General features: G+C 32.4%; 4 protein-coding genes across 7 annotated transcripts in view; all 4 read right to left on the bottom strand.

Moving 5' to 3' along the window:
- LOC111712573 (CCR4-NOT transcription complex subunit 11) overlaps positions 1–5,371 on the bottom strand; it is a 9,256-nt gene extending 3,885 nt beyond the window's left edge. Inside the window, exons 1-9 of the mRNA XM_023487229.1 lie at positions 5,240–5,371; positions 4,339–4,387; positions 4,033–4,131; positions 3,583–3,668; positions 2,679–2,811; positions 1,917–2,021; positions 1,262–1,392; positions 822–948; positions 299–367 (exon numbers count right to left, since the gene is read on the bottom strand). Of these exons, the coding sequence (XP_023342997.1) occupies positions 299–367; positions 822–948; positions 1,262–1,392; positions 1,917–2,021; positions 2,679–2,811; positions 3,583–3,668; positions 4,033–4,131; positions 4,339–4,387; positions 5,240–5,322 (882 nt within the window). The 5' untranslated portion in view covers positions 5,323–5,371. The remainder of the gene's footprint in view (positions 1–298; positions 368–821; positions 949–1,261; positions 1,393–1,916; positions 2,022–2,678; positions 2,812–3,582; positions 3,669–4,032; positions 4,132–4,338; positions 4,388–5,239) is intronic.
- Positions 5,327–10,760, bottom strand: LOC111712489 (UPF0568 protein C14orf166 homolog). Its single transcript, XM_023487122.1, has 9 exons — positions 10,668–10,760; positions 10,161–10,193; positions 9,406–9,519; positions 9,195–9,247; positions 8,839–8,914; positions 8,341–8,442; positions 7,685–7,783; positions 6,299–6,408; positions 5,327–5,806 (listed from the first exon to the last, which is right to left on the bottom strand). The coding sequence occupies exons 1-9, from the start codon at positions 10,731–10,733 to the stop codon at positions 5,710–5,712; spliced, it is 750 nt and encodes a 249-aa protein (XP_023342890.1). The 5' UTR covers positions 10,734–10,760; the 3' UTR covers positions 5,327–5,709.
- Positions 10,761–11,804: 1,044 nt separating this feature from the next.
- On the bottom strand, positions 11,805–16,067 carry LOC111712551 (lysM and putative peptidoglycan-binding domain-containing protein 1). Its single transcript, XM_023487199.1, has 8 exons — positions 15,817–16,067; positions 15,374–15,414; positions 15,105–15,204; positions 14,523–14,619; positions 14,083–14,207; positions 13,777–13,835; positions 13,669–13,712; positions 11,805–12,113 (listed from the first exon to the last, which is right to left on the bottom strand). Exons 1-8 carry the CDS (start codon positions 15,930–15,932, stop codon positions 11,907–11,909), a joined length of 789 nt encoding a protein of 262 aa, XP_023342967.1. The 5' UTR covers positions 15,933–16,067; the 3' UTR covers positions 11,805–11,906.
- Positions 16,068–19,700: 3,633 nt separating this feature from the next.
- LOC111712605 (uncharacterized) overlaps positions 19,701–23,000 on the bottom strand; it is a 41,780-nt gene continuing 38,480 nt past the window's right edge. For 3 of the 4 annotated variants that reach the window (XM_023487277.1, XM_023487263.1, XM_023487271.1), the window contains 7 exons: positions 21,981–22,022; positions 21,649–21,831; positions 21,395–21,540; positions 21,021–21,086; positions 20,368–20,479; positions 19,840–19,899; positions 19,701–19,758 (listed from right to left, as the gene is read on the bottom strand). In XM_023487277.1, coding sequence (XP_023343045.1) covers positions 19,725–19,758; positions 19,840–19,899; positions 20,368–20,479; positions 21,021–21,086; positions 21,395–21,540; positions 21,649–21,831; positions 21,981–22,022 — 643 coding nt within the window. In that variant the 3' untranslated portion in view covers positions 19,701–19,724. Of the gene's footprint in view, positions 19,759–19,839; positions 19,900–20,367; positions 20,480–21,020; positions 21,087–21,394; positions 21,541–21,648; positions 21,832–21,980; positions 22,023–23,000 lie in introns of those variants that run through there. The other variant, XM_023487283.1, reaches the window with a different exon arrangement.

The raw sequence follows: 23,000 nt of genomic DNA on the forward strand, positions 1-23,000 counted from the left end.
ACCAGCTCCTTGTGGTTCCACGATACCATCTTATCTGAAAAGTAAAAAATATTTGTTGATAAAATTTTACGAAACAAATGTTTGTTAAATTTTGAGATCGTACTGCAATAATAATGGGACTTAAATATAGACTAGGATAATTTTACCAATCTAAAACATTAGAAAAGGAGTAATTTAGGAATGATAAAAATGTATACTGAACAACTGAACAACTGAACAACTGAACAACTGAACAACTGAACAACTGAACAACTGAATACATTAGATTCTTTATATTATCACATGTATGTTAAGATTTTGTGACCACCGATGGATCTCTCTCCAACTCCAATAGTAATTTCTGCTGATCTCCGAGAGTTAATATATTCTAAATAGAAATATTTATTAATTACGAAATTAAATTTCTTATTTTTAAAGTAAAAACTTTGTCTCTTACATCTTGAAAGGGGTTTGCACACGAAACAAATGGATTGTAGAGATAATAAAGCCTTCAGCCATTGAACAGAATATTTTTCTTTCTGAAATAACCGTGCAATTACCGCAAAAAGGAAAGCTCTTTTTATTGAAACCATACAAAAAAAAATACTTCAAAAATGTTTAACATGAAAAAAAAAATGGCAGATGAAATATGAAGTCAAAGAGGTGTTGATTGTATGCTGTGTTCACAAACCGAACCTTATCTTAAATATTTTAAAGAGCTCGTAATCTAAAAATGAAAACTTTAGAATAGAAAGCATTACCGTAACGTGAAGAATAACCGACCACGATTTTCTAAAACCAGATTTTACTTCGTGTCTCTAAATAAAAACATGAAAAAGTACCTTACAAGCTCTGCAAGTTAATTTCTTAGCTTCACTGCCAATGTCTTCGTTTTCCAGCATTGTGATGTCGTATTCATATGTTATATATCCGTAATCTACAGGATCCTGCCATATCATCTCATGCTCCCTATACCAAACATCATAATTCCATCAAAAAAAAAAAAACAATAAATTAACCGTTAAATTCTTTTTTGCCTAAAATCGAGAAAATTCAAAAGTTAGAAAGAAATTATCCACTGTGAAGTAACCCGCAAAGAATGAGAGTGCAACCCTTTGGATACAGTCATCTAATGGTTGAAATTTGTAAATTCTTCATAACTTAAGTCTTTTTATTGTATATGAAAGGGTTTAGGAATGAAATAAATAAGTTTACTGTAGCAGTAGAAAAAATCTCTCCTTTCTCCTTGTCCCCCCCCCCCTTCTCTTCCCAAAATCCCAACCTGAGAAAAAGAGGTGGAGCTAGCCTCAGAAACTCTGGTTTAATAGTTTTGTTTGCTGGAGGATCCTGTCCGATTAATAACTCTTCAATAGTTCTTTTCTGAAGCGCAGCTAACTCAAGGCAGTCCGGATCCTAACAAAACACAGGTTATTCAGGCATAGATATCCCACGCAAATATAACAAAATAATCAAATAAGCCAAGATATTGTTATCAAGAAAAAGAGTTTTTTTTTAACGAGAAGGTTTAAAGTTTAAATTTAAAAACCAAAACTATTTTTTGGTTTTTGATAAAATAAAAATTCAACACCAACTTGAAAATGTTACGCAGTATTATGTAAACAAATATGTATGATGCATCTTTAGCTAAGATTTTGTAAACAAGAAAAGATTTTTAACGAAAATGTTAAATTTAAAAAACAAAATTTACTTATTTATAAATCAAATTCAGTACAAACTTCAGAAGACGGCGAAGTATTTTGAAAAAAATATGTTTATGATGTTTCGCTCGAGGCTGTGTTATTGCCTCATGTTTATTGCTGCAAAGAATTATTTAGATTTCCAAGAATTATGTGATTTTCATGTTATTCAATATTCAATCATAAAAGTTATTCTTGATTTTTTGGTCCTTAGTTATATTTATATAGCGTTTAAACTACCTGAATTTTAGGGTCAGGTATAACCCCTGAGACCGCTGACCGGGCTGTGTGCGGGAGCTCTGATTGTCGCTCTGCTAAAGATAGTTGGACGCCGGTCAGATCAACCTGAACAGGTTCTAGCTCAGCATTGATGTTGAAAATATTGATTTAAAGCTTTCTCAAAAAATAAGCTTTCTCAAAAAGTAATGAGTATTGAGTAAATAGATTATAGATTAAGCTGGGGAAAACCCGGGAACTTATTATTACCATTATTATCATCAAAGAGATTTTAAAGTGACCCTCAATTTAAAGCAATATGCGGGAGATTGACATCGGTTCGGTACCTTTCAGCCTTATACCAGAATAACAATGAAAAAGATATCATCTATTTTCTGACTTTAAAAGATGTAAAATCTCCGAATTTCCGCACTACTCTCTGCTGTATAAATTCGAAAGTCCCTTTTATTTATAAAAGCACCGTTAATCGAACCTGTAAACCGTTTAACGGAGGTTCACTTAATATTACGTCGTAGTACCTTTCAAGGACAATCCTGTGCAATAAAGAAGGGGTCAGAATGATTAACGACTGGGGAAGATTGACTGATTTCTAATAAGTCAAATCTCGGAATTTTTCGATTTTTCATCGATCTTTGATGGATCGAATATTCAGGGTTTGGCCAAAAAGAGATCGGTTGATCTGCTATAGAGGGACAGAAAAGGTTAATCTTATTCAATTCGTTTATAAGTCGGTAATTCTGGTCCTCGTGATTCCGTAATCCTAACCTGTGGAACGGAGACCGTGTCTGCTTTACAGATAGTTCCTGGGCTTTTCTTAAGAAAATCCTTCCCTTGCCCAGCAACAAGCTGGGTCAAAAACTGTCGTTCGGAGGGTTTCAAGGCAGGTAGCTGTCTATACCTTCAAAGGGATTAATTAATAAAAAATATTTTCTTAATTTATATTTCATCTAACAAAAGTTTTTTTCTGTCAAATGCTTATTTATCTAAGATAGAGAATATTTGAAAAAGATGAATGAGAAATAAACGTCCCCGGGACATTAATCCTAAAGTTATAAATTTTTAAACTTATAAAATACTAGCTGAAGGGCCCGGAGTTGCACATAAAAAATTTAGAATTTTTTTTTAATATTGGAAAAAATGTTTTTAAAAAAAATCCATTTGAAAAAAAATTTTGAATTCNCCCACCGGCCACCCATGAGTGTCCACAAAAAAAAATCAGTCCAATCGGTCCAGCTGTTTGGGCGGTTTTAGACAACATATATTTATTTTATTATATAGATTATAGATGTATTTTGTACGTGTTGTGAAAAATATTTCATAAGTATTGCCACAATTAATTAAATAAAAAGTTATTCAAAGTTAATGTGAAAGACCGGTTTATTAAATAATGGTAAAAAACGGTTCTTCTGCTGGCTGAAACAAATGGTGTAATATTACAAACGACTTTACGCTCTTATTTATGAATTGTACAATGTACAGTGTACACGGTACAAATGTCGCATTGGTATCAAATGAGTCCTTAAGTTTTTTCCACAACACTGTACTTTCAGCTCAAATATGCTACATAGCCGCTCTCTTCTTTGGCTACACAAAAACGAAAAATTTCAACAAATTCGAAAAAATGTGAATTCTAGAAAAGGGGGGATGGAAAAGTTTTCCAATCTTTTACCTTGCATCTCCTGCATCAAAACTGTCTGCAGTATTGAGTAGATGAATAAATACTGGAGCAAAAGGATTAATAGAAACTGGTTCCGTCTGATCATCACAAACAGATCACATTAAACTCAACCTCCGGGAACTATAAAATTGATAAAAATATTTCTATAAAAGTTGGCAATATAACATTTCGTTGTTTCAGGTTCATTGAACTATTGTAAATTTTTACTCGATTCTACCAATTTTTCCATAGTTTTATGGGTCCCGCTGTAGGTTAACAGTGACTACAACATTTGCATGATAGATTCAAACTTCTGTGAACATATGCCGGATTTAAATTGATTTTGGAAACTTTAGAAATAAGACAAATCATATAATATGAAAAATTAAATCTCGGCGAATTTTTTTTTTTACAGAAAATGCCGGAAATGTTTAGTTGAGTTTAAAGTGGTTTTGTTTTTTCCTTATACATATCAAAGAGAAATGTGATTGCAGCAAGTTTCTGTGCTGGTTTAGGAAGTAGGTCAGAGTGCTGCAGCAGGGTCACCAGGGCCGTTCCAACCTTTTTTATTTATTTATTATTTATTTTTCTCATTTACTAAGTTAATACAAATGAATCTAGTTTTTGTACTTTTGTTAAGTTCTGTAGAAATATAATCTATAATTTATTCATCGGCTAAATGTTGAATATTTTCATAAAATACCGTTTTGACCCCCCCCCCCTTAATTTTTCAAATCCTAACGCTTACTGCAATATTTTCTTACATACCTTAAAATGTTCCTGCTTATTGAATGCTTGATGAAGACGATTGCATAAACTAAACATTCGAATATTTCAATCAGAAATGAAAGGATCAGCCGTTAACAAGTGGTTATTAAATGGAGTTTAAAATAAAGTTAAACATCTAAAAATAGTTTGAGGACTAAGTGAAGTTAAAACTGAAGAAAAAATCGACAATGGAATAAATGAAAAGAGAAGGAAAATGAATTTTAAAGCTTTAGACTTATCAATAAGTAATTTGCCCTAGAGTTAGAGGAAGGTGAATTGTAAACAAAATTTGGAAGAAGAAAATGTTTGAGCTCAGCTAAGGTTCAGAATATAGGTGAAGGTTTAAGGGAAGATTTAGAAAAAGGTTCAGCTTAGGCCAAGGTTCTGGAGAAGATTAATGTTTGAGCTCAGCTAAGGTTCAGAATATAGGTGAAGGTTTAAGGGAAGATTTAGAAAAAGGTTCAGCTTAGGCCAAGGTTCCGGAGAAGATTAATGTTTGAGCTCAGCTAAGGTTCTGAATATAGGTGAAGGTTTAAGGGAAGATTTAGAAAAAGGTTCAGCTTAGGCCAAGGTTCCGGAGAAGATTAATGTTTGAGCTCAGCTAAGGTTCAGAATATAGGTGAAGGTTTAAGGGAAGATTTAGAAAAAGGTTCAGCTTAGGCCAAGGTTCCGGAGAAAATTTGTAGAAAAATTAAAGATATCTTGAGACCAGGTTTATTGATCTATTCAAAGAAAATTACATTTAAAAACTTAAAATAATAAGATGGCTTGTAGAATTGTATCATAAAAATATAAGTTGCTAGTGATGCGTAGTGTATCACGATGTACTTCAAATCCTGTCCACAAATTCTAAATATTTAAAGCTGAAGATCTCAAAAGATCGATCTACTCTTTGACTTACTTCTCCAAGGAGTGCTTTTCCACCATGTCAGGCTCCAGGATACTCAGGAGTGTCACCAGCTCCTTGTGGTTCCACGATACCATCTTATCTGAAAAGTAAAAAATATTTGTTGATAAAATTTTACGAAACAAATGTTTGTTAAATTTTGAGATCGTACTGCAATAATAATGGGACTTAAATATAGACTAGGATAATTTTACCAATCTAAAACATTAGAAAAGGAGTAATTTAGGAATGATAAAAATGTATACTGAACAACTGAACAACTGAACAACTGAACAACTGAACAACTGAACAACTGAACAACTGAATACATTAGATTCTTTATATTATCACATGTATGTTAAGATTTCATTAAAAATAAGAAAATGTATTTCTTAAAATTAAAAAGGTTGCAGGACGGGCTGGAACCAAACCGGTTTTTGTGGAATAAGATTTTCGGCCAAGATCATCCGCCTCGATGACCGATATTACCGGCCGACCTTCCCTAGCCTTGTATCCGTTTTAGGGTTTGCAGTTACAGCTTGCACAGACACGATAGCCTCGTTAATCCTGGTCTGCAGTTCTCTATAATAAATAGTTTCAGTATTAATAAAGAATTGAACGATTCTCAATCGCGTGAAGATAAAAATAGTTTACAAGTCGGTGTTTTTTCAGAGAACATGATAAATTCAGTATTGTCACTGAAGTTTCAAAGAGCTTCTGCATTTCCCCCCAAAAAATGTAAAAAAAAATTTTTAATTTTTAAATGTAAACATCCAGAAAGTCAGGAAAGATTAAGTTTCTACTAATGAGATTAAAGAACTTAAATAGAAGTAGCAAAATCATTCAGAAGTTAAAGGGACCTTTCACTTAATTGGATATTTTTAGAGTAAACTAAATACTCTATTAGATATTTATTGGCATTATTTTACTTTTCAACGATAACTGTGGCCGTAGAAAAAGCAGACTTATCGTTTAGAATTTCCAAATAAGTGACAGTCCCTTTAAACACATATATTGTTTGTAAAATTTTATCTCTGATCCCCAATTTTTTATTTTCCAATTTTGTCGTCTAACCTGAGATCATTGATGTACAGAAGTCGGAGAATCTTTGCCGCGTCGTCAACTTTATGATCTCCTGTTCCCAGGAGACCAAGACTATCATCTTTATAATTAAATGCTTGACCCTAAAACAATAATCTTTTTTCATTAAAATGGCGTCACTTTCTTATCAATTTTAGAAAACTATGAAAAATTAAATTGTGAGATGCTTATTTAAAAATGTTAAACAACTAATTACATTGTGAGATGCTTATTTAAAAATGTTGAACAACTAATTACATTGTGAGATGCTTATTCAAAAATGTTGAGCAACATAATTACATTGTAAGATGCTTATTTAAAAATGTGGAACAACTAATTACATTGGGAGATGCTTATTTAAAAATGTTGAACAAATAATTACATTGTAAGATGCTTATTCAAAAATGTTGAGCAACATAATTACATTGTAAGATGCTTATTTGAAAATGTGGAACAACTAATTACATTGGGAGATGCTTATTTAAAAATGTTGATAATTACATTGTAAGATGCTTATTCAAAAATGTTGAGCAACATAATTACATTGTAAGATGCTTATTTGAAAATGTGGAACAACTAATTACATTGTGAGATGCTTATTTATAAGATTATAAGAGGATTGAATCTGTTAATATTGAACGAGATACGTATTTAAAAATGTTGAACCACGTTGTCTACAAATTATTTTTCAAATACCTACACTGCTTGCGTAAGAGTGCCAGAGTGCGCAACCACAGAAACCTGATTTTATCCAGCAATCATGATATACGTTGCATATTCAAATCTTCTTAAGATTGATGTTTGATAGAAACAAAAGAAGCCCCAACAACGGGAAACTTCAAGGGACTTCCGTTGTAATATTAGGTGACTCTACACTACGCTAGAGTAGCAATGGTATGCCTGATTCAGAACATTGCCCTTAAAACTTTTAGCTGATTAATCATGTGGAAGCTATTGTCGCTTATCAGCTAATAAAATTGTTCAGGGAAGATCCTTCTGTAGAAAATATCCACAATTCACTTTTAAAGGGAAACGAAAGGAGAAAATAATCAATTTAAGAGTTAAAAACATAAATATCTTATTCATCCTTGATCGTACAATGGTACTGAATTGAGTCTTACATGCCAATCCATAGATGAAGGGTCACTTAAAGTTATGTTTAATGGTACAGATGTGAGATTGAGTCTTACATGCCAATCCATAGATGAAGGGTCACTTAAAGTTATGTTTAATGGTACAGATGTGAGTCTTACATGCCACTCCATAGATGGAGATTATATCTTAAAATCATGGCTATTTTCCCGTTAAAAAAATATTTTCCCTGTCTCTAACCCCATTAGATTGAGAAAACATTCCCTTTGAATTGACTAGATAGATTACCTCTGGGACTACTGATTTAGGATTTTGTATTGCTTTAGAACTGAGACGCCTAGAGACTAATTTACATATTGCCTGCAAGGTTACTAGGTGGTCCGGATGCTGAAAATATTAATTCAAAAATTAGTAATTTTGTAGATTTCAATGATTATTCATTCAAAAGATAAACAAACAAGGTTATTCCTGAATTATGATATCCTAAAATGAGGAACTTACATGTATCATGTAAAATCAAATCAAATCAGACTCCTAGGGTTGTCTTTACGTCCATTCTATAATTCCAAAATGTGTGTGGTGAACGGAATATGACTATATATTTGTCTTGTCTGTCTATTAGTCTGTTAGTGTTCTTAAATCTGGACAGAATTGGCATTTTTTAGCATAAAAAAAAATAAAACTAGTGAAAAAATTCAAATATTTGAAATATCATTTTCACACTATGCACTAAGAAAAAGTGGTAGCTGGAATAGACTTAATGAATTTACACAATTCAACCAATTCTATTCAGCTTGAACCGGCGCACAAAAGAAGTAAATAAACCACGTCTGCGCGGTTCAACTACTTCTCACTTTTCATTAAATCTGGTCCCTGATGTAAGAAACCCAACAAAGGTCCAGGTAATATTTAAAAGAAAGATAGGAAATCCTGAAATCAGTTACCTTTGTGACTTGAAGAAAGTCTGCAAGGTTCTCTACCCCAGCCTTGAACTCAGGAGCTGTAAAGTCAAGATTATCCAAGGGGTTGCTGGAAACTAATCTAGGCTGAATTTAATATTAAATAGATTATTTAGAGTGCGCCATTTATTTTTGGAGAATACATTTAAATCCTAAGAAATGCCAATTTTTTTTTTTTGCACCATAGGCATAATTTCTCAAGAGTTAATTTTACACATTATAATGGAGTTAAAATAACAAGGGTAAATATTCTTTACCTTTAAAAATCAGAAATGGAAACTTCAAGGTATTTTCAACATATTACCATCCTCAAAAATAATTTTTGAGGATTTTCAAGAAAATGTTATAATCCTGATTGGAAGTATACATGCTAAGAAATAAGTATCATAAAAACGGTTTTTAATTCTACCAAATATCCATGTGAAGGGTTAATCTAGGTAAATATCCCAAAAGAAATGCGATAATAAGTCCCTCTCTCTTTACCTGATCCGCCCGGAGATTGGAAATAAACTCTGAATTGTATTTTCTATATTGTTCCGCATCATCCCCGAACACAAGCCTAAAGTCATTATTTTTTATAGTTAGCAATCAATCAATCAGTTTTAGCCACCCAGATATTCAATCAATCAATCAGTCAAACAAGTTAACAATCAATCAATCAGTTTCAGCCACCCAGAATCAGTCGAACAAGTTAACAATCAATCAATCAGTTTCAGCCACCCAGATATTCAATCACTCAATCAGTCGAACAAGTTAACAATCAATCAATCAGTTTCAGCCACCCAGACATAAAATCAATCAAACTAACAAACATGTTAACAGTTAATCAATCAGTTTACCTGACCGCAAACCCTATCAACCAATCCAGGATTTCTTCAGGAGACTTTTGTAACTAAATAAAAGAACTGTTGTAACCCCATGATATTTGATCTATCAAAATTCAGTTTGAAGATCTACGACATCAGGGTGCAAATATATAGGGATATATAGTTGAGTTAAGTTTTTTTTTTAAATTAAATTAATTAATATCTCATTAATAAAACTACTTACAACAGTGCACCCTAGTTCTGTGAGATAATCATTAAAAGCTTGAGGCCAAGATTCAGCGTTGATATCTCTTAATCCTTTCCGGTCATCTATCTTATAATGGCGGATTTTCTGATCCTGGAACATCAAGTTAATTTGTATCCTTGTTATTAAACTTGACAATAATGTGACGACTTAAAGTCCTCTTTGATCGACGCTGCACACAATTTAAAACCTAATTACTAAGTGTCATATTAAAAACAGTTCACAAATTAGTTTGTATGTCTTAAATAGTTTGGGTCATCTTAAATGCAAACATATGTAGGGCTTCTCTGTATACTTGTTAGAACAGTGATTTTAATTTTCAAGTCGTCATTATTTTTCTCTGATTTAAAGGACTCTTAAAAGTAAATTAAGCTAGATTTAAATAAAATATTAAAATAAAGCTTATGTTTTAAAACCAATGACGTAATTATTGAAATTCAAGATAAAACAATCGTCCTCAAATCTTGGATGTTAAGTCTCATCTGAGCTGGAAACTTTTTAATGAGACTTCTTAACCTTGAAGAATGAATAAAGATGGTGTATTTTTTTATTCAAAGATCTTAAACCTGTTATGGTCAAAACAGAACAAGGGAGAGCTACAGTTGGTAGAGTCTCAGAACCAATGCGAAACTGGTTTAAGAATAGTTGAAGAAAAAACTCTTATTTAGGAATATGATGACTTAATAAATTATCTGAAACAAGATTAAATCATTCCATTAAAAAAATAGATTCACCTCTAACCATAACACCAGAGTTCTATATTCGGTCTGATTTAAATATTAATTTTTAAATTTTCTTTGTTAAATTATTGGATTTTAAATAGAAGAACTGAGTCATCTAAACACATGAATAGCAAATCATCAAAAACTATAATTAGAGCAAGGTATTAATTTTTTGAGCCAAAAGATATTCTTTTACGAGAGGGTTCAAGACTTTTTAATAAGATTTTAGCCAGAGCGTATCGTAGAGTTTTAGATAATTTATGCCCTAGAAAAGGATATTAACGTATCATATGATTATAAATATTAACACTTTTTAACTAAATCAATACAGCTAGGGTGATATTTTAGTTGTAACCCCAAGAGAAAATAGAACCAAATACGTTTTGCAACAATTTTTCGGAAATAAAAAATCTTGATTGGATTTAACCAAAAAAAACTTCTTTTTTAGAACAGGTATAGTACACCATTATTTGGTCCAGCATAAACTTATATGTAAAAATAAAAGAAATATCTAAATTCCTGAGAGCTTGATGAAAACGTGTCAGCAGCTGCGTAGCTGAGTGCGGTCAACTTGCGCCTGTACATTTTATCTTTAAATAAAAAGATGACTAAAAAAGGGTTGGGGAATTATTATTTTAGTATCATTTACATTTTAAAGGGGTCTAAGTGTTAAGGATTTAAACAGAAAATGGAAGAAGAAAAAATTTCAATTTTTTATTGTTTATAAATGAATTTAATGACAAGTCATATTTAATCAAATTTGGGCAATATTTAGCTAAAAGTAAATTTTGTTTCATCAAATGCAATTAAATTAAACATAAAAAATCAGCAATCTTACTTGAATGTTTGTACAAATGACAACTGAAGACATTTTAAAGAAGTCAGCTAAAAGGTTTCATGAAACTAATACTGAAAAAATAACAACCGAAAAAGAAGAAAAACATTTGACAACCCAGAGTATTATTTCCCCTTGAATATTCTAATAATGTGTTTATGTCAGAAATATTGCTTTGCCAAAAAAAAAATACTTTTAATAAAACCACGATAATAATAAAATAAAAAACTGAATATTCTAAACTAATAAAAAAAAACTAAGATAACCGAATTAATATAAAATACATATAGATATAAACAATACATGACTAAACTTTAGTTTCATATATTACAACATTAATACAAAATTTAACCAACATTTACACTGTAAATACAAAATATTTAAAGATTTATCAATTCATCACAAAAATATAAATATAAACTTTGAAGAAGACATTGTTACTAAAATTATAGAATACAAATTTTAGAGGAAATTATGAACTATTTACTAGATATGTATGCAAACAAAATTTAAGAACAGAGGTCGGATCTTTTGTTCCAGATAGCGCTAATCTACAACTCATGGACTCGATATCCATATTTTAAATCTAATTTAGCTTAATCTGCGAACACCAACTGACTCGTATTTTCGCGATCTATCATTGCATTGGCCGGAATATATATTGGGTTTTGGTTGTCCGAACCTTAAAAGTTATCCGTAAGACACTAACTTAATTATCCCATTGGACCAGAATAGATACAGATATACAATTCGGTGATTTCTGAAGGAAAACCAGAACAAAAGTGTCGACCCCAGGAATTATATGATTAATTCTAGACAAACTAAAAATTATGATAATAAATGTCCTAAACCAATAAATGTAAATTGTGAAAACTAAGAAATAATATTTGAGTAAAATATTGAGTACTGTTGTCTACAGACTACTAGCAGATATGGTTCTGGTTTGGTTTAGTGTTATTATTAGACACCACCGTCACCCCCTGCACCCCTTGCACAGGTAGGACAGACGTCCCCTGAAGGGGCGCGAGGCCTGCTGCACCCCCCTTCTCCGACAGATCAGACTTTCTTATCATACTGATGGTAGCCCTTTTACTGCTGGCAATATTGGAATCCATTTTAGAGAGAAAGTCCTAAATAAATGTATGTTAAGAATGATATAGTGATTAGTTAACCAAACCAACCAATTAGCTAACCCTCAAAGCTATCTAATCACACAACCATTTAATTACACAACCAACTAACCATCATTAACTAATCCCGAAACCATTCAACCACACAACCAACATCTCAACCAACTAACCTCCAAATCAACTCACCAGTAACCCCCAAACCAACTACTACCCAATTATTTAAACGTCCAACCAACTAACAACCAAACCAACTTACCACCCAATCAACTCACCAGTAACCCCCAAACCAACTACTACCCAATTATTTAAACATCCAACCAACTAACCACCAAACCAACTAACCTGACAGGGGAGTATATTCTTACTAGAAATTGAATTGTTTCCCCCTGGAATTATTGTCCAAAATTTCCTTCCCTGAAGGGAAACAGTTTTTTTTCGGTTTTTAATCGCAAACTTGCTATTTTGCCTCTAAATCACTTATTTTAACATTATTAAATCATTTTGCACCACTCACCTTGATTGCTATCTTTAATTTAAAGTCATTAAGTCATTTTTGCAACACTTTTACCCACTTACACAGGGTCATGGGTGTAGATTACTTCTGAGATTCCTCACCCCCCACCTTCCTTTTTTTTCCCAAAGTCAGAACCAAAACATCAGGTTTATTTTTTGACAGGGTGACGCAGCCTGCGCAAAACTGAAAGAAATTTGCTCTGGGAGACGAGGGGTTGCAGGGGGGGGAAGCCCCCCTTGTGGATAATTTTTTTATATTTTGGTGCCCTAAAAAGGTCAAAAACACGAATCCCCTGAGATTTTTTGAAGTCCAAACAGTTTATGTCTGTGCTACAGTAAAGGTTCTGAAATATTCTTTTTATCTTTCATTTAGAACTTAAAATACAATTGTGAAATGAGACTCACGATTAAAGTAAATAACTGAAACTTTTCTAAAATAATTAGTTTCTTTTCCCCATAGGCAATGAGGAAAGTTTTTAAATATTTTATTGAGGACATCATGTTTTTTCTCTTCCCTTAAGCAACTGGGGAAAGTAATAATATCACCATTCAGAAATAAAGAGAAAGAAATATCCAAAAACAATCCAAAAACCCAACTAACTAACAGCCCAACAAACTAAACGCCCAACCAACTAACCGCCCAACAAACTAATCACACAATCAACTAACCGCCCAAAAAACTAATCACAAAACCAACTAACCACCCAAACAACTAATCACACAACCAACTAACCACCCAGACAACTGATCACACAACCAACTAACCGCCCAACCAACTAATCACATAACCAACTAACCACCCAAACAACTAATCACACAACCAACTAACCACCCAGACAAATTATCACACAACCAACTAACCACCCAAACAACTAATCAATTAACTAACCAACTACCCAACCAACTAACCACCAACCAACTAACCACCAACCAACTAACCACCACATACCCACCCACCTAACCAACCAACCAACCAACCAACCAACCAACCAACCAACCAAAGAAATAAAATTATCTTTAAACAAATTAAAATTTTATTAACCTGTAATTCTTCTAGAGATGCTCGTCTAGCCGGACTTGAGATCCCTAAGTTATAATAATAAAACCATTAATATTTTCATCAAAATTAATTAAAAATCTAGTTTATTACCTTTAACTAGTGAAGTACTAGTGGTACTAGATGGTTTTGCGTATGGAGAACTTGTAGCACTGAAAATATATATAAAAAATAATGTAACATGATCATAATCATTTTAAAAACATTACAAATATTGAAAACAGTAATTTACTTAAAATTTCTAAAATTTCTACTTTTCACATGTGGGGCATTATCCCAAGATTCGCTATAGTGGATAGGAGCTGTATTGAATGACGGCTTGCAGTGTAATAATAAAAATAATGATAATAATAATCATATAGAAAAATATTTATTATTTATGTTTTGTGATTTGTCTACCTTGAGACGAGCATGGTATCATGAGATGAGAGTCGTCTGCTTGAACTTCTAGAACTTGTCCCACTTCCGGTTGACATGGTGTCACTTCCCCCGCTACTGGATAGATCAAGGCTGGTGTTTCCGGTCTAAACAATATTGGTAAAAACAAAATAAAAATTATCATTTCTTTATTAATTTCTTACTCCAACTTTTGATTTTTCAAATTCGCATGGGAAAAATTATTTCTGGAAATAGAAAGGGAAACAATTCCACAAAAATTATTTTCTTTGCGTTTTTCTATACCTTACTAACTTTAAAAGAAAATAAATTTTTTTTGTGAGAAAATCAAAAATGTTAACTTTAATTCACACTTATCATGTCCTTCACCTCAAGATTCTGATTTTAAAATGTATATTTTATCTTACAAGAATATAAATGCAGCAACAAAATTCGCCACTAACCTCTAATTGAGGAATTTTAATGATTCTGCCCGGCCAAAGATCTTCGTTTGTCCACAACTTATTTGCAAGTTTTATATCCTGGATTGTCAAATTAAACCTGAAAAATAATGTGAATACTGAATATCTATCACTATATTTTAGGGAACTTTTAAATAGTTCTGGAACAAAAGAAAAATAAATCCATCAGGATGCATTTGAGGTTTTTGAGACAATAAAATATAACTGTCATCTCAAACATGTGGTCTAGTAAAAATCGATATGTTTAATAGCTTATAGTACAAGTCTACAATAAAAAATCTTTTAATGATCTACATACATACATACATGAGGATTGGGGAAAGTGAGAAGGAAGGAATGTATGCAAAGAAAAAAAATGCCATTACCAAATTTTGACAACGATTGCAGCACCTTCAACATCGTAGCTTCATTTAATGATACTGCTATGATTAAAGATGTAAAGAGCATCGATGTAACTGTGGGCGGTCATTTAAGATAAATTTAAAACTCTAGTATCCTTAAAGAGTAGGACTATATTTTGGTCGGATATGATACAAATCATTGAATATCAGGATCGGGTTGTACCTAAGTGAAAGTCCTGCAATTGTATCCCCCTGCTGTACAGTGTGCTCGGAGAAGGATGTCCAGAGGTTCGTACTTCCAGAGCAGGTTCCGTAGCTTCGTCCTGTTCAGGTCAATATGTTCATTGTATCATAAATTTTTCACATTAGAAATTAACTTGCTAACTATAGATTTTACGACTTTACTTAATTTTAAAGAAGAAGATAAGGAATTCAATTAGAATTTGAGACCAAAGCCGGAGAGATATATAATCGAAGAGAATGAACACATTCCTTGAGAAAGACTTGACAAGAGAAACCTTTCACTGGGAGCCCTAAAATAGAGTTATTAACAGTAAATATGGAAATTTCTTAAAAAACACTTTTTGCCCCTCCCCCCTATCAATTTTGTACATAAAGCTCATATGCTACAAATGGTCAAAGTTGGACATGTGGCCCCATAGCCTATCCTTGTTGCGCTGGTTGACCCCTATCCAGTCCTAGCCGCAGCGCCCCCCCCCCCCCGTAAGACTGTCATAGTCGCAGCGCTCGGTCCAGAAATTGATAGAATGGGGGGGCGATGGAGGGGTGTAAGTTCATAAATTTAAATAACAGTGACACTTTTATGTATGTACTCCAGTCGTGCGAAAACTAATGACAATTTTCTTGGTCAGGATAAAATTATGATTTTTAAGGAAAGCTCCAAAATCTACTTATAAATTTCTTACGCCGTATACCTGACAAGACTTCCATCTGACATACTTCTAGAGAGAATATCATCGAAACTGGTTTCCATTTCGTCATCCCGTAGTGGTTTGTGCTTATTTTTTCTTCGGAATGGTTGCCAAGGCATTGCAGAAAATGGTGTTCTATATTTGATAAAGCTTATACTGAGATTATATGGTTATATTAATTACTGGTCAGCATTATCATCTTTGGATTCCGATTCCGATACATTCACATATTGCTCTGTAATACAAAATACGTTTCTCTATTAACATATACGTTATACTAAATAAAATACGCAAAATCGCACAGGTGCAGTCTAGCACCCCCAACCTTTGACCTTTTTTAACTCCCGTCCAAAACCCCAAACATAGGTAATTTCCTAGAGAACGATTTTAATTTATCTTAGTTTTTGAAGTTTCTGTCAAAATTTCATTAAAATTAAAATAATTACATACTTCACATAGAGTATTTTAAGTTTAATAAAACAAATGAAAAAGGGCCAAAAGTCTAAACACTAATTAATCTTAGGAACCAAGAAATTATGACCGGCTAGTTTTACGAATAATCATGATTCATGATTCGTTATTCGTTAAAGGTGCCATATGATCCAAGTTTAGAGAGAGACTGAAAATTTTTGTTAAAGAGAAATCAGCGGCATTGTGCGAATAAACTGCGTAGAATTTACGGCGTGAATTAATAAAGCTTAAAATATTTCTGATTCTACGTAGTCTATTTTTTTACCTAGAATTCATAACAGTAAAGAACGCTGTATTTTCATCACAAAATCCGTAAAATTTGAGGCGGGAAGAAATCTATACAGGCTTTGTATTCTTTCAGTGGCGTACGAGGGGGGGAACTCATGGGGGGGGGGCTCATTTAATATTACATCTGCTTGTATTTTACTTCTTCATGCAATTCATCATTACTTTACAAATTCTAAATTGCATTGCATTGCACCAGGGGCGGATACAAGGGGGGGCGGGGGACATTCCCCCCCCTGAGATTTGGAGGCAAAAAATGTTCCCAATTTGATAAATGTTATTGTTAACGATAACTTTAGAATTAGAAATTTCTAAGAAACTAGACTTAAGTTATAATATTGTTCATATCTAGTATAATGTTCCTTAATCAATACTCACTTATCAAAATTGTAATATTGTTCCTAATTATCATGCATTTAAGTATAACTAGTAATTTCTTTTTAAGTTCTTAAATTGCTAATGTTCCTATTATTGTTCCTGTTCCTGTGTCCGACCCACCTTAAATCCCTGTCCTAATCCTATATTTTTGGATCCTAATTCCTGAACAATTCTGTTTATTGTTCCTAAATCCCTGTCCTAATCCTTTATTTTTGTTCCTAATTCCTGAACAATCTTTTTATTGTTCCTAAATCCCTAGGCCCGAATCCTTTAATTTTTTGTTCCTAATTCCTGAACAATCTTTTAATTGTTCCTAAATTCCTGTCCTTATCCTTTATTTTTGTTCCTAATTCCTGAACAAGCTTTTAATTGTTCCTATAAATTCCTGTTCTAATCCTTTAATTTTGTTCCTAAAATTTAAAAATCTAGTTTTTTAGTCTAGTCATTAATTTTGACTCTTTTTGAGTCTTTTCAGTCAAAAAAAATTTTCGCCTGCGTCACGATTTTTTGTTCCTAATTATTCATTTTTTTGTTCCTAAAAACTCTTGCCCCCCCCCCCTCACTTAAATCCTGTATCCGCCCCTGCATTGCACTGTTATAGGTGACATGGAAACGCCTCGAAACACGGGAACTGATCTAAGCGGAAACCGATGCATTTCCGCGATTTCTTTGAATTTTTCGGAAAGATCCCTCAAAAGTCAGATTTTGAGTGGTTTATCAAAATTATAGATCCATTTCCGCTAATTTTCAATGAATTATTTTAGAGGGATTTCCCAACATTTTTTAGGGGTTTCCCAATATTTTTGGTACGTTTCCCCATATTTTTAATCCGTTTCCGCATTTAAAATTTTATTTAAACTTAATTTGATTATAGCTTTCTTCAAATTTTAGGTCGATCCCGTTTCCTCATATTTTTGACGCGTATCCGCTTTCGTTTTATAACTTTAAAAATCTCAATGTTTTTATTGGTTTCCTAATTAAAAAATTTGTTTCCGCTATTTACAATAACTTAAACAATTTCAATTTGTTGATCGGTTTCCTCAAAATTTTGGTTCATTTCCTAAATTTTTTGATCAGTTTCCGCTTTTTACAAAAAGTTTGAAAATCACAAATTGTTAATTTGGTATGATAAGATATATTTTGATTTTTTTGGTTGGTTAATTGCCATAAAAATAAGCAAAAACAACACAGCAAGAAGGCATTAAAGTGCAAGAGGCACGGAGACGGTTTTGCGGGGCATCGAAGCAATTCTGAGTATCACGAGGCTCTTGAGGTCATTTCGCAGGGCTCATGGCAGCTTCGCTCCCTCTTCTGCACGTTAAACACCATGTTGGAGAACACACAATTGAATCAAACGGTTGGAAAAACTTGTTGGTTTAGTTCAGTTTCTACGTTTACAAAATATTTTTTACCTTTAACATTTAAAAAAAAAATACTATTTTGAGCTCATGAGGTGAAAATAAATAAATTTTTTCTTTACAAACAACACAATGGGACATAAACTTAATTTTTAGGAAACTAATTGTCTCTTTTTTGTATAATTATTTGGTTAACTTTGATAATGTAATAGCACTGAAGAACAGAGTTGGTGGTATTTTAAGTTGAGTTTTAAAAAACGATATTATATACTTATAAACTTATATTATAGTAAAATTTATTTTAAAGTAAAATACATCTGAGTAAAAGAATTTTTATCGAACCAAACTGCAAATAGTCTTTCATATATATACATATATGTAAAGAAGAAGATCATTCAAAACTTTTCACCAACTGTCATGTTTCGTGGGACTGGGCACCCTGTACTTGATTTTGCTGCTACCCCAAAATCAAGGTTCAACCAACAAAAAGTTGCTTACACGTCCCCAGCAAACTTAATAAAAAGGTTGAAGAATATGCCAAAAAAGGGTAAAAAAATGTAAACATTATTTTTTTGCTTTAAATAAATATTAAGATGTGACATCCGCTTTTTAAGGGATTTTTAAAATTATAGTTTTTAGGTCTGTAGCATAAGTCACAAAAATATATGGGCTATATTAGAGTTTTTTACACGATTTGAACTTTTTACCGCCCTGTACCCTACCCTAGCTATGCGTTGAAAAAAAATAGTTTTTACAAAAAATTCTTCAAGTTTCTATGCATTAAAAGTAAAAAAATTTAACGGGGATAGTGTCAAAAATGAGAGTGCTAGGACAAAAAAGATAGAGGGGTGGGCGTTCCATACTTAACCAAAAGTATTAACGAACATCAGACAAATTGTTCAAATTTATTTAAGAACTTTTTACAACATTTAAAATACATAAATCTATAGTTTAACTAATTATCATACATACATACACTGATAACTAAAAAGCAGTGGAATAGAAAGACGACATAATATAAATACTTAAGTAAATTTGATATTGTTACAAAGCAAATAGTTTTACTAGACACTTGTCTGTGTCTGTTTACGCTGCACAATTGCTGTATCTCATGCTCATTAAACTTTATAACGTTATATCTTGATTCTAAAAGTCGTCTTCCTATAATTTCAGAATTTTCTGGTTATCACTGAATGATTTATTTACATAAACTGTTAATCTAATAAATTCTTCAACGAATCATCAAATGTTAACATAATTTACAATAAAATACTGCTTTTCAAAACATGTAAATTAAATTCAAAAAAAATTTACATAAAAAATATTAAAATTGACTATTTCCGAAATTACTTCCAATAAAGATGTGATGGTTAATTTTACACAATAACATTTTTATTTTTTAAAGGGACTAATCCTCATTTAAACCGGGGTTTCTCTTGATCTGGATCCAACACTGAAAATAGTTTATTATAATAGTAATAAATACCTGTGTCCCCTTACAAAAGCATCAAGTCCCTGCTAATCTGTGATTCACCTGAAAATACTAGGGTTGGAAGTACTCCGAGTAGACAAGGCACTGCTTAATACAGACAAACTGGAAACAATTCAACACTTCAATTTGACAAATATATAATTTAACAAGAAAATATCAATACTGCATTGGAACATATTCAAGTTAATATTGTTGGTATTATGTTTAATTTTTCAGAACTCTCTTATACAGTGATATCATGAAAATTCTTGTACAGGAGGACGACTTTTAGAATCAAATTTTAAAGGCCAATCAGCGTGAAACACAGCAACTGTGCAAAGTAAACAGACCCTTTTTACTAGATTTGTGATTTTATAAGTTTCTAGTATTCTGCTGTCTTCCTATTCCTATGTTTTCTGGTTTTCACTGTGCTAAACTGAATTGAACCTAATTCAGACCCGACCCAACTCCTTGTAATTTTTGTCCGAACTTTATGCATCTAATGTGTTGACCCTGTTTTAACATTAATCAAATAGCCAGGATTAGCAATCTAGCATGGGCTGGTTGGATTTATGTAAAGTTTGAATTTCCCTGTCGTTCCCTGAGTTCCCTCGTGTTTCTCTGATGTTCCTGGAGTCCAAAGGTTCCATAGGATCGTATCCTGTTCCTGATCCTGAAGATCCTCCACGTCCAGACTCAAACCCTGAACAAATTCAGTTTGAAGTTACAGGGTGTCCCAAGAAACATGACAATAGCAAGACGACTTGAAAGTCGTCTTTGGTATTTGAATTTATTTGTGACATTTAGTCTTCTATCTACTTTAACATGTAAGATTCTTGAAACAATTATTACATAATTCTCCTAGCCCTGGCATTTCCAAAAAGTGGTCTGCTTTTTTTGTGCTTTCAATATTACCGGAGATATAAAGAGTTTGGTTCAGATTTCAATTTTGTTAAATAAAAGTAAAATTGTCGAAATCTGAACGAAATTCTTCATATCTCGGGCAATATTGAAAGCACAAAAAAGGCAGACCACATTTTGGAAATGGAAGGACAAGGGAAATTTTGTGATTTTTATCTCTAGAAATTTACTTCTAAAATTAGGTTGACAAATAAACGCAGCAAATTATATCAAAAATCAAGACGACATTCAAGTCGTCCTGCATACTGTCATGTTTCGTGGGACACCCTGTAGAAGTGGTATACATGTAGAAGACGATATTTGCTCACATCTTTTGAATTTACCTGATTCCCCTCTGGAACCTGAACCCGAGGAATCTATTGAATCAGACTTTTCCGTCCCTTCGCATTCTACGACAATAGACATTATTTGGGTTTGTTTCACATCCTTTGCGTAATGCGTATATCTAATTATATCATGAATAACATCTAATGTTTATTACTCGACAAATTTTAGAGATAAATTAGCAACAAACAAATTAAATCAGAGCTTTTTTTACAATGTTGGTTGGGTCCCAAGAAAGAAACGGTTCTTTTATTTTCAGAGGTTTGTAACTCTGACATTTTATTTAAATCTTTCTTTGTACTTTTATTATGCTCTAAAACTTTCTTGAAAGTTTTACAGTTCATCAATATATATTTTTTATTAAAATACAAACCTAAAAGTCTTGCGTATGGATCTGATTTGAGTTTAGGGTTTAAGAAGACTAGGTTAGGAGAATCCGTGTTCCGTATAGCAATAATACTTCCACAGTTATCAGTTGTTTCAACAGAGTTGAGTAATCCTACCCTCTCATACTCAATCCTTATACATCAAGAAAAATTACCTCAAAACTTGAAACTCTATTGTTAAATTCTCAAAAAAACTGTTGAAATTTTTACTTTTCCATGAAAATAAGCATTTTCTTAATCCCTGGGGCTTGCGGGAGAATATGGACGTTTCCCGGTCTCCAGAGTAGGGTAGGACGAGTCGGGGTTCGGATACTGGGTGTACGTTGACCCTGGAGAAGGATAGGTTGGACTCGGAGAAGGATAGCTGGGACCCGGAGCTAGAGTTGAACAAACTAGATAGGACGGATCTCCGGCAGGACCATTCCTTTAAATAAAAAAGTTAAAAGATCGGAATTTCAAGCTTTTTTTATGTATGCGAAGTTAATCATTCAATTTAATCTAATATGCTCATAATGTATAATTTGCGTAAATCGTAAATATTGTGCAAAATACAAATTTGATAGTTTTGCTCACCTTTTTAAACGCTTAAGTCTTCTTTTAAGGGAAATCACTTTCCTAAAAAAAAGAAATATGCTGAATAAAGTAATTGATTCTACTCGCAGCCGGAAGTGAGAAAATAAAATGCCATACAAATGCAATTTGTTTTTTCTTTGATCAAGTAAACAAATCTACATTTTGCTTAATAAAAATATTTTTAACTAATGCAAGTTTATGTTTTGATTCTAAATTCAGAGCCCAGTGATGCCGTAAATCACAAAATAGAAAAGTCTTTGGGTAAATAAATCTCGTTTATTACGTTCACTTTAAGTTTATGCACAATAATAAATTTTAAAAAAGTAAAAGACAAAAAAGTCCCCCCCCCCCAATTTTATCCTGTAGAGCCACTTTCAATGACTTTGTATAGAGTAAAAATATATAATGTATTGTATAGAAATTCATGCCTATGTCTAATATCTTTGTTAATTTTTAACCCTCCCTTTAGGCCTAAAACCAGGCTGCAGGCACATTGCCTTATTGCTACTTTTTCCTGTAACAAACTAAATCTTTGTTTTGACCCACTTTCAGTTGTCAGATTTTAATAACTTTTTGCTTTTTGGAAAGCCTATGACATAAGGAAACGGATTGCACATGTTTGCAAAGAAAGTTTTGCAAATTATTCAATATTTTTAGTTTTTCTTAATTACACATCAGGTTATATAAAATTTTGCAAATTTTGAAATGGCATGGTCAAGGGCTTTTCAAAAATGTATATTTTATCATTTTTGGACAATTCTTTTTTTCAACCATTTTTACAATATAACTGGATTTTGCAAAAAATGTTTCAAATTTTGCAAGTTTCCAAATTTTTTTGCAGATTCTAAAAGAAGAGCAAAAGAGCTTTCTGATGATTTATCATTTGTCATATTTGGACATCAAACATGGGACTTAGAGGGGGGGGGGGGGATCATAATTTTCAAGTAACCTAGCGGGGGTTAAGAAAGGTAGAACACTTAATAAAAAGCTCATAAACGTACAGCCTCATTTTTTTACTTT

Source organism: Eurytemora carolleeae, unplaced genomic scaffold (genome assembly GCF_000591075.1).
Source record: "Eurytemora carolleeae unplaced genomic scaffold, Eaff_2.0 scaffold49, whole genome shotgun sequence".
Lineage (NCBI taxonomy): Eukaryota > Metazoa > Arthropoda > Copepoda > Calanoida > Temoridae > Eurytemora > Eurytemora carolleeae.

Bases quoted from the DNA above. Each gene is read 5' to 3' on its own strand.
- LOC111712551 (XM_023487199.1), bottom strand. From the start codon at position 15,932: ATGCCTTGGCAACCATTCCGAAGAAAAAATAAGCACAAACCACTACGG. The intron at 15,205-15,373 runs GAATGTGTTCAT...TGACCTGAACAG, and splicing joins CTTGTCAAGTCTTTCTCAAG to GACGAAGCTACGGAACCTGC. The intron at 13,836-14,082 runs GTAGACAAATCA...ATATATTTTCAG, and splicing joins GATACCATGCTCGTCTCAAG to TGCTACAAGTTCTCCATACG.
- LOC111712489 (XM_023487122.1), bottom strand. From the start codon at position 10,733: ATGTACAGGCGCAAGTTGACCGCACTCAGCTACGCAGCTGCTGACACG. The intron at 10,194-10,667 runs GAATTTAGATAT...TATTTAAATCAG, and splicing joins CGTTTTCATCAAGCTCTCAG to ACCGAATATAGAACTCTGGT. The intron at 8,443-8,838 runs GTAAAGAGAGAG...TATTAAATTCAG, and splicing joins CCAATCTCCGGGCGGATCAG to CCTAGATTAGTTTCCAGCAA.